The sequence below is a fragment of the Nerophis lumbriciformis genome, linkage group LG19 (assembly GCF_033978685.3).
Source record: "Nerophis lumbriciformis linkage group LG19, RoL_Nlum_v2.1, whole genome shotgun sequence".
NCBI classification, from domain to species: Eukaryota; Metazoa; Chordata; class Actinopteri; order Syngnathiformes; family Syngnathidae; genus Nerophis; species Nerophis lumbriciformis.
Window position 1 is genome coordinate 16,407,356 of NC_084566.2, and position 14,269 is coordinate 16,421,624.

The following is a 14,269-nucleotide window of genomic DNA, read 5'->3' on the forward strand; positions in this document are numbered from 1 at the left end:
TTGTCTCGATTATTCGTGCCTCTCTAGATTCCATGTACATGCCTTGCCTCGTCTCACGTTTGTATACCTTGATCCTGAATTCCTTTGTTGCTATTTTGAGTTTTATTTTTCTCCTCCTCAGCAGAGTGATTTTGTGTTATTTAGTTTTACAACCGAAGTGGTTAGATTTCAGTTTTTCTTATAGTTCTTTCTTCCTCAAATTTTTGAGTGACATTTTTTGTTAACATTTATTAGATTAGAGAAAGTGTAGAATTTTCATAGCCATTGTTTCTTCCTCCTGTTGGACTGGAGCGTTTTGTGTTATATAAATTTCATAGAATGTACGTCGCCTATTATAGTTCGTCGTTGTTTTTTTTTGTTGTGTTTTCCTCCTGTCGGAGTGATTTTCGGTTGTTCCTTTTTTTTGGAACCTTTTTCCGCTGACTAGTTAAGTTATTGTAGATTTTGAATTGCCCTGTTTCTGGAGGTGAAAGGAAGCTTTCAAAATAAAAGCCTGCTGATATATTCCCTACTCTGCATCTGAGTCCTATCCTTTTGACCAAGCCTGACAGATACCACACATGTAGGTATCAATCCGATACCAAGTAGTTACAGGATCATACATTGGTCATATTCAAAGTCCTCATGTGTCCAGGGACGTATTTCCTGAGTTTATAAACACAATATAAATTAAAAATATATATATATATCGATGTAATCATAGTAGTATCAACTAGATACACTCCTGTACTTTATATCATTACAGTGGATGTCAGGTGTAGATCCACCCATGGCATTTGTTTACATGGTGACGCCGGTGAGCTATTGTATCCTCCTACGGTGTGTAGTGAAGCATGTTTAGCTATTCCTTTCCTGCAGGGATGATACTTGTAAGAAACTTACTTTATTTGTCGCCATGGAGGCGAGGATTAGTGATTTAGAAGTAGCTAAAACACTGCAGACGTTAGCTGCTAGCTAGCTAGCCATGTTTTAAATCTTCCTGAGGGCATTTCAGTGTTATAGCTTCACCTTTATCGTTAGTTTTTAAGCCAAAATGCGTCCATTCTCTCTTTTCTGTCTACACACTGTGTCTGCTTGTAAGTACTCTGTAATTGTGTGCTGCCGAACATGCTCCTCTGCTCGTAAAACCAGCAATGTCACGACGTGACAACGACGCGCCGTCATGCCTGTAAAAGAAAATATGGCTAACCGGAACAGAGTACAGTACCGTTTTTGATTTATTAGTACCGCGATACTATAATAGTACCGTACAAACCTAATATACAAGTTATTTTTGCTTGTAATGCACAATAAAATCTGCAAATGGAACAAGTCAAAAATGTCTTGGTATGATTTCTTTAAATAAGACAAATATGTAAGCTTTAAAAACATAAAAGTGATCTTCAAATGAGCAATTAAAACTTGTTGTTAGCTATACTTACTGGTATTGTGAAGTATTGAGTCTTATAACAAACTTGCAGTGGCGGGCCGTGCGTTTCCCACCTAGGCCTTCAGTGATGTCCGACTTCAAAGATTACCTCTCAAAATACCATCATTGATGTCACCACATGACCATTGCTGGAGAAATACTATACAGAAACACATTTACGCACTACTGGGCATTGAATCCCCACCAACAGTGTACATAACGGGTTATTTTCTGGCGCATTTAAAAATCAATAAACCCGCATCAGCAATTAAAACATATCTTATGTGGGACTGTCAAAATTAAAATAAAATAAAAACTCACTAAACGTGAAAAAATAAAGAAATAAAATATCTGAACTCACAATCTGTAGAACCCATTCGAGCTTCCGGGATTCGCTGACATCGTCTCACAAGAAGTAGTTTCTCTTTAAATATCCTTCTTGAAAATGGCCATGCAAATATATGTGTTGTCTTGTCTAATCATAAAAGATGCAGACTAGGCGTGTTGGCTGACTTCTTAAAATTGACTCCACAAGGTGCTCATCAAAAACATCCCGCTGCCTGCATGGCTAAACGTGGCTGCCGCACATGCTCTGCACTACTGTGGCATGCTGGGTAATGGAGTTCTTATGTTACCTAGCTCATAACATTGCTATATATCTGCCTTAGGCCATCTAGAAGGCCTTACTGACAACAACTCGTGATCTGATTGGCTATCGCAATTGTGTCTCAACTGTATGTCCTCGTTCCCTTACAGTGCACAGACGCCAGCATTGTTCATTCTGAAGGCTTCGAGCAGATTTGGTACAGCATGGCAACAAAAGCTAGCTGAATTCTGATTGGATAAAAATTTAAACTAAAAACAATAGCGCTGGAATGAGCATAATATGACATGAAGAGAATATGAATACTTTTAGATATTTAGGGAAAGTAAATAAAAAAAATACTTTTATCTTTAACTATGATCATGATTTTTGGTTATGTTAGGCCAGCAGAGAAGGCCTTGCTGGCCTTGATGGCACACCACTGCAAACTTGTGATGCTCAAAAGTAGTGTTTTCCCTCAAAATATGTATTACCTGAAAACAGTTCTTCTGTCTCACTTAAATATATCAATACAGTTTATTGTGACTTGTATTAAGTTTGTTGGGATATTTTGACCAAAAATTTGAAATACCGTATTTTCCGGACCATAGTGTGCACCAGATTATAAGGCGCACTGCCGATGAGCGGGTCTATTCAGGTCTATTTTCATACAAAAGGCGCACTGGATTATAAAGCGCATTAAAGGGGTCTTATTATGATTTTTTTTTTTTTAAATATAAAAGACTTCCTTGTGGTCTACATAACATGTAACGGTGGTTCTTTGGTCAAAATGTTGCATAGATTGTATTTAACAGATAATTTTCAAGCCGCAGTCGCTTCAGGATGCGCCGTTTTGTGGGCTGGTCTTATTTACGTGGCTCACATTCGACAGCGTCTTCTACCCGTCATCTTTGTTGTAGCGTGCAAGGACGGGAGTGGAAGAAGTGTCAAAACATGGAGCTAACTGTTTTAATGACATTCAGACTTTACTTTAATCAATAACGGAGCAGCATCTTCTCATCTGTGGCTCAAAAATGCAACAACAACGCCGGAAATGTGTCCCGTGAAAAACTGTCCGACCGGAACTCTCTAATAACCAAAGTTCCTTGGGTGAATAATGTAAACCCACGACACCGGTATGTTTTAGCACTTTCATAGCAAGCTAACTGACAGATATAAATAAGAACTTCACACTACTTTATATTAGAAATGGCAACAGTGGAGGATGAATGTTTCATAACAAGAAGATAGAGAAGAAAAAGAAGAAGCTTATCGACTACGTCGTCGGTACAGACTACAAAGGCGAAAATTTTCAGGACTTATGCAGATCCCAAATACAGATCAGCAGGTACCAGAAGGTCAGAAAAGTTTCTTTTGCATAATATTGCAAAACAAAACGCCAGATAATATGTCTTACCTTATACACACACCATAATAATACTCATATGTTGAAGCACAGTACAATCAAATCAACTTCAAATCAAATCAACTTTATTTATAAAGCACATTTAAAATTTACCACAGGGGTAGCCAAAGTGCTCCATCAAGCGGTGCGGCTTCATAGCTTACCAAAGTCGTACTAAAACATTTTGATAGATTTTTGAGAACCGTGTATAATGTTCTGTATTTTCAATGGAACATATAACATGTTGGTGTTGTTTACTTGAGTCATATTGTAGTCTACACATATCTCTTATGTGTAGCTGCCATCTACTGGTCACACTTATCATTACACCATGTACCAAATAAAATAGCTTCGAGGTTTGTAAGCACAAGCAAAATGACTCCGTACATTAGGCGCACCGAGTTTTAAGGCGCACTGTCGGGTTTTGAGAAAATGAAAGGATTTTAAGTGTGCCTTATAGTCCGAAAAATGCAGTAATTTAACATTTAACAACACTTAACTGAAGACTCTTGCGGGCAAAGATGGCGATAAAGGGGGGCAGAGCCACACGGACACCAACTACATACTGTTATGAGTTATTTTTTAAATTGAACAGTGTTTCTCACATTCCTTATCAAAATGCTGTCCCTCACTTTATTTGGCCTCAGGGTATATTATTTTGCATATTTTGTATGATAAAAAAAATGTAAAAACACAGACTGAGTCACCAAGTATTGGTTAATACACTCAATTCCCCTAGTTTGTCACGGTGGTACAACACGGTAAACAAAAATATTTGTCAAACGGTGGGGCAAACAAAAACCAAGGTTTCAGACTTTATTTTGCTATTTTTATTGTATCGTATGTTTACAATCTGGTTAATGTTTGCAGTGGCGAAAAGATGCTGATAACTGTGTCCATCAGTAGAATCGTTGATGTTTAAATAACAAAGTTGAGAGGCATTGGGGTCCAAGTACTGCAGTGACAGTTTCCATCAAGCAGAGGGAGCCGCACTAGTAAGCGTCTACTCACCGAGTGCCATTTTCCATCGTTGTACTTCTCCCTGTTGAAGATTTCCTTGTGCTTGCCCACAGACAGCCTGATCCGGCCCTTGGACATGTACAACGCCAGGTGAGAGTGCCCCCCTCTGGTCGCGGCGAAGAACAGCAGGCCCTCCGGAGATCGAGTCCTGACGTCCACGGAGAAGTGAGGCCTGGAGAGGCGAGAGAGGACGATGAGGTCGTGGTCCGAGCACTGCGACTGGGAAGCGACTCACCTGGGCTGCAGCACCTGTAGAGGCAGGCTGTAGCTCAGGCGACTCACAGGCCCGAACATGTGATGAGCGTCTTTCATCAGGCCGGGCAGAACACACGCTGAGGACGTGCTCTCGTTCAGCTGCTGCATCATGGCGTCCTTTAAAACAACACAAACAGGGCAAAATCACAGCTAGCCCTTTAAGAAAGATACTTTGTATCCATGAACACCTCAGCTCACACCTGAAATTAGAAAGACACTTTTTTTAGTGCTGTCGTACTTTCTTTTAATCATGTTAATCATGCTTTTGAATTTGGATTAATCATGAGTAATCACATGATTAATGCAAAAGCATGATTAATCCAAATTCATAAGCATGATTAATCTAAATTCACTGGCATGATTAATCCAAATTCAAAAGCATGATTATTCCATATTCAAAAGCATTATTCCATATTTAAAAGCATGATTAATCCATATTAAAAAGCATGATTAATCTAATTTCAAAAGCATGATTAATCCAAATTCAACAGCATGATTAATCCATATTCAAAAGCATGATTAATCCAAATTCAAAAGCATGATTAATCCATATTCAAAAGCATGATTAATCCAAATTCAAAAGCATGATTAGTCCAAATTCACTGGCATGATTCATCCAAATTCAAAAGCATGATTATTCCATATTCAAAAGCATGATTAATCTAAATTCAAAAGCATGATTAATCCATATTAAAAAGCATGATTAATCTAAATTCAAAAGCATGATTAATCCATATTCAAAAGCATGATTAATCCAAATCCAAAAGCATGATTAATCCATATTCAAAAGCATGATTAATCCAAATCCAAAAGCATGATTAATCTAAATTCAAAAACATGATTAATCCATATTAAAAAGCATGATTAATCTAAATTCAAAAGCATGATTAATCCAAATTCAACGGCATGATTAATCCAAATCCAAAAGCAGGATTAATCTAAATTCAAAAGCATGATTAATCCATATTAAAAAGCATGATTAATCCAAATTCAAAAGCATGATTATTCCATATTCAAAAGCATTATTCCATATTTAAAAGCATGATTAATCCATATTAAAAAGCATGATTAATCTAATTTCAAAAGCATGATTAATCCAAATTCAAAAGCATGATTAATCCAAATTCAAAAGCACGATTAATTATTATTAATTAATATTAATTCAATATTTGGACACAAATGCAATTTTATTGTCAGATTTGCTATCCCGAATGATTTTTTTAAATGTTTTATTTGAATGCATGTCATTTATTTGTTTAAAACGTTGCATCTAAAGTCCCATTAGTGCATTTGTAATTGCCAGTGAGCACATAAATTGGATCCTCATTCATCTTTGACCATACAACAACCCACGACGCATTTCAGATAGCCATCCACGGTGCAGCCATGCTCATAATGTGTGATTAATCTACATGTTTACATGATTGGAGCAATATTTTTTGTGATTAATCACCTGAGTTAACTCGTTATTTTAACAGCCCTATTATACAGTATATACTTCCTCTACAATATGATCCTTGAAGTTTTTACACCAAGTACCACCTTAAAAAACAAGTTTGCTGCCACGACAGTTTAGCTTGGGTTCAGATTTTTCACAATGATTTCCCATGTCTCAAAAGTAAAAAAAAGAATAGCGTGAGTACCACGACTACTACTTAGTAAATACATGCTTTACAACAGTGCTGTCCAAAGTGTGACCCGGTGATCATTTGCGGCCCGCAGCTAATTTTTTAACGGCCTGCTGCACATTCTGAAAGTAGTTTTGGTAAAAAACAAGAAAAAAGTGGCATAAAAGAGCAAGCAGGTGAAATGTAATGAGAAAAGGTTGCAATGTTGACTCTAATAACTCAAAGCTGCATGCAGACTGTTTTTTCTTTCTTTAAAACAGCCATTGCTTAAAAAAATAATTACTCAAAATCAATGTTATTAATTATTATTGGCCTATTTAAGGCTCCAATTACTTCACATCAAATATTCCACTTTGAAATATTTGTTGGGGAAAACATTGCACATTTAGTGTTTGCCATATAAAAAACTAACAGCCATATAATAACAACTTTTAATCGAGCGATACATCTGATCCATGTCTTGTTTTGAACACTTTTATGCAATATTTTGGATCCCCAATCATTTTAATAATTTTAATTTTAAGTCTTAGCTCAAAAACAACAAGGAATAAAATCAATGTGGCTATGGATTGTTGACGTATTTAAGGATCAAATTACTTCACATCAAACATTCCACTTTGAAAACTTTTTTGGTGGGTTAATATTGCATGTTTTTATTTATTTGTTGCCATAAAAAATTGTTTTCTTTCACAAAAAAGGCATAAACATAAAAAAAAAAAGTTGTTTTGTTTTTAGACTTGAAGTTAATCTAGAGACTTAAGCGTTGAATAAAAATATAAATATGAATAAATATATATGTATGTACAGTACAGGCCAAAAGTTTGGACACACCTTCTCATTCAATGTGTTGTCTTTATTTTCATGATTATTTACATTGTAGATTGTCACTGAAGGCATCAAAACTATGAATGGATGGATACATGTGGAGTTATGTACTTAACAGAAAAAGGTGAAATAACTGAAAACATGACAAGCGGTAGACAAAGGATGGATGGATGGATGTTTTATATTCCAGTTTCTTCAAAATAGCCACCCTTTGCTCTAATTACTGATTTGCACACTCTTGGCATTCTCTCGATGAGCTTCAAGAGGTAGTCACCTGAAATGGCTTTCACTTCACAGGCGTGCTTGAAGCTCATCGAGAGAATGCCAAGAGTGTGCAAAGCAGTAATCAAAGTAAAGGGTGGCAATTTTGAAGAAACTAGAATACAAAACATGTTTTCAGTTATTTCACCTTTTTTTGTTAAGTACATAACTCCACATGTGTTCATTCATAGTTTTGATGCCTTCAGTGACAATCATGAAAATAAAGAAAATGCATTGAATGAGAAGGTGTGTCCAAACTTTTGGCCTGTACTGTATATAAAAATAAGTCATATATACATGACTATTTATGACTGAGATCCTCCCCAGACTCAAACTTGAGGGGAGCCCTATAGGTAGAAAAATTATATATAATCTATTGGTTTTGAAAATTTAAAATGTCAAAATGGCCTCCGCATGCTTTAATTTTTCAGTGTGCTGCCCTCAGTGGAAAAAGTTTGGACGCCCCTGTTTTACAACAAAAAGAGAGAAAAAAAAATTCAGACATATTTGAGTTGCTGTGTGCTGCCAGCATGCAGGCAGAGACACAACCTGGGGGCCACACATGTCAACATTTGCAGATGAAAGTAAAGGAAATTCTTGAAGATGCGACTGACTGCTAATGTGCTGCATCAGGTGTGTCCAAAGTGTGGCAGTATGCAGCTCGAGTTTTCTTACCATATTGTCAATCTAAAATCAAACAAAACAATGATATCTATATGTTTTTTTAAATTAAAAAATATATCAAAATTTATGGATATGTGCTCCTTGGTGTAAAAAGTTTGGACACGGCTGAGCTACATCAGATTGCTTTGGTTCGAGCGTGGATTGTCAGCTGCATTTCTTTTTTCATTTTTTGGGGGGATATAAGTCAAAATCTATGGGATTTTATTGGGACGAGAAGAGCAAACATGGTTGTTTCCCGGGGGATAATGGCAGTACAGTATGCCCATGTGCTGCAGGCGCTGCTGAACAATGAACATGATAAAAAACTTGAGAGACGAAAGGACACAACAAAACAAAAACAATGCACCAAGTTAATTATGTCGCACGATTTAATATAACCTGGAGGCCCTACAGCAGGCCTGGGCAATTATTTTGACTCGGGGGGCCAAATTTAGAGAAAGAAATGTGTCTGGGCGCCGGTATATCTGATTTTTAGGAACACTAATACAAAACCTCACAATAATTTCTGAATGCTAAAAACGTTATGACAGACCGCCTTAAAAAACGGAATGGAATTTTTTCTTTTTTTACTGAATGAGACACCCAGAATGTACATGAAAATAAAGAATGAGGGATTTACAATATTAACTATGAACGATAAAACACTGAATATTGACAACATATGAACGTCACACCCCCTCTCGATCAACATATTTTACAACAACGCAACAAAAATACAACAAACACAGCGAAATATGAACAAAAAGGGTAAAAAAAACCAACACCTACAATCTGATACATCACTAAGCTTTCGAGCTTCGTTGTAAACATTTGTGACGTAGATGACCATAGTAACTAGCATATCATGCAAAAGCGCAGATTTCAACCATTGAAATACTTTGTATAGTTCAAGACTTACGGTCATTTGAAAACATCACTGCACATCACAACGGCAGCTACAGTTTCCATCTCAAAGATCAAAAATATTTTTTGGGGAAAGTCCGGTGGGCCAGATTGAAAAGCTTAACGGGATGCGGCCCCCCGGGACTTAATTTGCCCAGGTCTGCCCTACAGCATGTTAATAGAGATTAAATAACGTGATATCGGTCAAATGTTACAAATACTATTATTTCACTGCAATAACCGTGGTTATGGTTTAGTTATTTTAGCATGCATTACAGTTATATTAGAGAAATTGTACATTTTCACAGTTCATCATGTCTAAAAATAGTTTGTTCACCATTGTTTAACATAACCTTTTTGTTTTATGGGAAAAAATATATAAGAATGTGTCTGTCACACATAATTGTATTGCTTATTTATTAATATAATTACGATAATTGATCGATTGAATATACAGTATAGGCCAAATGTTGGGACACACCTTCTCATTCAATTTCTTTATTTCTTTACATTGTAGATTGTCACTGAAAACTATGACTAAATAACTAAAAACATGTTTTATATTCTAGTTTCTTCAAAATAGCCTTTGCTCTGATTACTTTTTCGCACACTCTTGGCATTCTCTCAACGAGCTTCAAGCACACCTGTGAAGTGAAAACCATTTCAGGTGACTACCTTTTGAAGCTCATCGAGAGAATGCCAAGAGTGTGCGAAAAAGTAATCAGAGCAAAGGCTATTTTGAAGAAACTAGAATATAAAACATGTTTTCAGTTATTTCACCTTTTTTTAAGTACATAACTCCACATGTGTTCATTCATAGTTTTGATGCCTTCAGTGACAATCTACAATGTAATTAGTCATGAAAATAAAGAAAACACATATTGAATGAGAAGGCGTGTCCAAACTTTTGGCCTGGACTGTACGTATTTGTGTTTATGAAGATTGACGCTATTTGTATATTTGACATATTTCATACGTCAAAGTGAGAACAAATTCTCAAGGAACACATATGTGTTATTAAATTATCAATGTAGTTTCTAAGGAATGTTCTTATTTTTAACAGAGTACTAGTGTCCCGATACCAATATTTTTCGAAACTTTTCTAAATAAAGGGGACCACAAAAAACGGCATTATTGGCTTTATTTGAACAAAACATCTTACAGTACATTAAACATATGTTTCTTATTGCAATTTTGTCCTTAAATAAAATAGTGAACATATTAGACAACTTGTCTTTTAGTAGTAAGTAAACAAAGGCTCCTAATTAGTCTGCTGACATATGCAGTAACATATTGTGTCATTCATCATTGTATTATTTTGTCAAAATTATTAAGGACAAGTGGTAGAAAATGAATTATTAATCTACTTGTTCATTTACTTTTAATATCTGCTTACTTTCTCTTTTATCTACACTTCTGTTCAAATGTAATAATCACTTATTCTTCTGTTGTTTGATACTTTACATTAGTTTTTGATGATACCACAAATTTAGGTATCAATCCGATACCAAGTAGTTACAGGATCATACATTGGTCATATTCAAAGTCCTCATGTGTCCAGGGACGTATTTCCTGAGTTTATAAACATAATATGATTTTTTTTTAAATGACAAAAGAGGGGGTGGGGGGAACTTTTTAGAGGCTGTATAGTACCGAATATGATTCATTAGTATCGCGGTACTATACCAATACCAGTATACCCTACAACCCTACAGCTTACTGAAACACTGTTTTAGAATATTACTTTTGTTTGGGCCGGCCGGTGACGTTAATCCGCCATCATGGATCCTTTCTGTGAAGTCATGTGACAGGTAGGAAGCACACAATGTAATCGGATACAGAAGCAATATGGTACATAGCACGAGTGTTGTTGTGCGATGGTTCCACATGGTGGTGACAGGGTGATGATGCAAGAGATGGAGAATAGGGGCGATGGGACAAGGTGCTTGAGTGCGACTGTTACCGTGTGAAGAAAGAGACCATGAGTTGATTTCAGTTATTTATGAGTGACTGCAAACACACTGTTTCTCTTCTATGACGTCCCATGGACTCATGCATATGTTTGTGTTTTATTGAGTAAACACACTGCGTCATCTTATTGTTATTATTAAGATTAATATTATTAGCGCTAGACTCTTGTCAGCAGGTCGTTAAGGCTCCTCCTCCTCCTTCATTTCTGGAAATAAGGCAGCAGAAGAAAGTCAATGAAAGACATACAAGTTCTTGTACAAACCTAAAGATGCGCTTACCTGGTAAGAAGAAACAATCAATGAGTGAGTGAGTGAATTTTAGAACATACTCTGTATTTCCGTGGTTCTTAACTGTAAATGCTATCATTATTAACGACTAATATTTCCTTCATTGAAACAAACAATACATTTTACCGATTGACTTCTTTTCTATTTGATTATTTCATTTTAAATTTATTGACAACTTCAGAAAAGGGAAATAAACTCTTGTAAAACAGTACAATTAGTAAATACTTCAATAAAAATACACTATTGATAAGCGGTAGAAAAATGGATGGATGGATATTAATATTCATGAGCAGGACACGGGGTATCAAATTAATAATTGTTAATATTTTATTAATGGAAAAAGTAAGTAATTACTTTTAAATTACCTTTTATAAAGTGTACTATACAGAAATTTACACAAATAAGCACTCTGATAAATATTAAAATGTACTGTAGTTATCTAAATCAGCAGTATTTTTCTTCTTCTTATTATCACAATAGTTAAGTACTCTATACATTATACGGTCAATTTATGGATATTTTAAAACAGTGTTGTAATACAAAACACAAAACCAGGGAAGTTGGCATATTGTTTAAATGGTAAATAAAAACAGAATACAATGATTTGCAAATCGTTTTCAACTTATATTCAATTGAAGAGACTGCAAAGACAACATATTTAATGTTCGAACTGAGAAACTTAATTTTTTTTTTGCTAACAATCATTACTTTAATGGCAGCAACACATTGCAAAAAAGTTGGCACACGGGCATTTTTACCACTGTGTTACATGGCCTTTTCTTTTAACAACACTCAGTAAACGTTTGGGAACTGAGGAGACACATTTTTGAAGCTTTTCAGGTGGAATTCTTTCCCATTCTTGCTTGATGTACAGCTTAAGTTGTTCAACAGTCCGGGGTCTCCGTTGTGGTATTTTACACTTCATAATGCGCCACACATTTTCAATTTGAGACAAGTCTGGACTACAGGCAGGCCAGTCAAGTACCCGCACTCTTTTACTCTGAAGAAACGTGTTTGCTGAAATAAGCAGGGGCGTCCATGATAACGTTGCTTGAATGGCAACATATATTGCTCCAAAACCTGTATGTACCTTTCATCATTAATGGTGTCTTCACAGATGTGTAAGTTACCCATGCCTTGGGCACTAATACACCCCCATACCATCACAGATGCTGGCTTTTGAACTTTGCGCCTATAACAATCCAGATGGTTCTTTTCCTCATGTTCCGGAGGACACGACGTCCACAGTTTCCAAAAACAATTTGAAACGAGGACTCGTCAGACCACAGAACACTTTTCCACTTTGTATCAGTCCATCTTAGATGAGCTCGGGCCCAGCGAAGCTGGTGGCGTTTCTGGGTGTTGTTGATAAATGGCTTTCGCTTTGCATAGTAGAGTTTTAACTTGCACTTACAGATGTAGCGACCAACTGCAGTTACTGATAGTGGTTTTCTGAAGTGTTCCCGAGCCCATGTGGTGATGTCGCTTTTTGATGCAGTACCGCCTGAGGGATCGAAGGTCAGTAATATCATCGCTTACATGCAATGATTTCTCCATATTTTCTGAAACTTTTGATGGTATTACGGACCGTAGATGGTGAAATCCCTGAATTCCTTGCAATAGCTTGTTGAGAAATGTTGTTCTTAAACTGCTCGACAATTTGCTCACGCATTTGTTCACAAAGTGGTGACCCTCGCCCCATCCTTGTTTGTAAATGACTGAGCATTTCATGGAAGCTGCTTTCATACCCAATCATGGCACCCACCTGTTCCCAATTAGCCTGTTCACCTGTGGGATGTTCCAAATAAGTGTTTGATGAGCATTCCTCAACTCTCACAGTCTTTTTTGCCACTTGTGCCAGCTTTTTTTAAACATGTTGCAGGTATCAAATTCCAAATGAGCTGATGTTTGCAAAAAGATAACAAAGTTTACCAGTTCGAACGTTAAATATCTTGTCTTTGCAGTCTATTCAACTGAATATTAGGGATGCCCGATAATGGCTTTTTGCCGATATCCGATATTCCGATATTGACCAAACCCTTAATTACCGATACCGATATCAACCGATACCGATATCAACCGATACCAATATATACAGTCGTGGAATTAACACATTATTATGCCTAATTTGGACAACCAGGTATGGTGACGATAAGGTTCTTTAAAAAAAAATAAAAAAATAAAAAAAATAAGATAAATAAATTAAAAACATTTTCTTGAATAAAACAAAGTAAAACAATATAAAAACAGTTACATAGAAACTAGTAATTAATGAAAATGAGTAAAATTAACTGTTAAAGGTTAGTACTGTTAGTGGACCAGCAGCACGCACAATCATGTGTGCTTACGGACTGTATCCCTTGCAGACTGTATTGATATATATTGATATATAATGTAGGAACCACAATATTAATAACAGAAAGAAACAACCCTTTTGTGTGAATGAGGGTGAATGAGTGTAAATGGGGAGGGAGGTTTTTTGGGTTGGTGTACTAATTGTAAGTGTATATTGTGTTTTTTATGTTGATTCAATTAAAAAAAATAAAATAGAAAAAAAACAAACAAACAAAAAAAAAAACGATACCAATAATAAAAAAACCCGATACCGATAATTTCCGATATTACATTCTAAAGCATTTAGACATCTCTACTGAATATAGGTTGAAAAGGATTTGCAAATCATTGTTAATCAAATCATCGTTTTTATTTACAATTGAGACAACGTGCCAACTTCACTGGTTTTGTTTTGGGTTTTGTACTTTTAAAAAACAATACCGTAACATACAGTATCGTTATCATAAGTATAAAACATTTTTGTTACAAAAACAAAAATAAATATATATTATGTTGAGTTTTGGGTTTTGTACTTTTAAAAAACAATACCGTAATATACAGTATCGTTATCATAAGTATAAAACATTTTTGTTACAAAAACAAAAATAAATATATATTATGTTGAGTTTTTATTAGTATTAGAAATAGTATTACAATTATCTTATATTTATTTGATTATTATTACCATGTTGATGTTAACAATACGTAAATGAATGTCCTGTATTG

At 35.6% G+C, this 14,269-nt stretch overlaps 1 protein-coding gene across 3 annotated transcripts in view; it reads right to left on the bottom strand.

The window, feature by feature from the left end:
* LOC133618787 (laminin subunit alpha-3-like) overlaps positions 1–14,269 on the bottom strand; it is a 177,980-nt gene that overhangs the window by 12,921 nt on the left and 150,790 nt on the right. For 2 of the 3 annotated variants that reach the window (XM_061979497.2, XM_061979496.2), the window contains 2 exons: positions 4,652–4,788; positions 4,408–4,588 (listed from right to left, as the gene is read on the bottom strand). In XM_061979497.2, the coding sequence (XP_061835481.1) occupies positions 4,408–4,588; positions 4,652–4,788 (318 nt within the window). Of the gene's footprint in view, positions 1–4,407; positions 4,589–4,651; positions 4,789–10,195; positions 11,128–14,269 lie in introns of those variants that run through there. The other variant, XM_061979498.2, reaches the window with a different exon arrangement.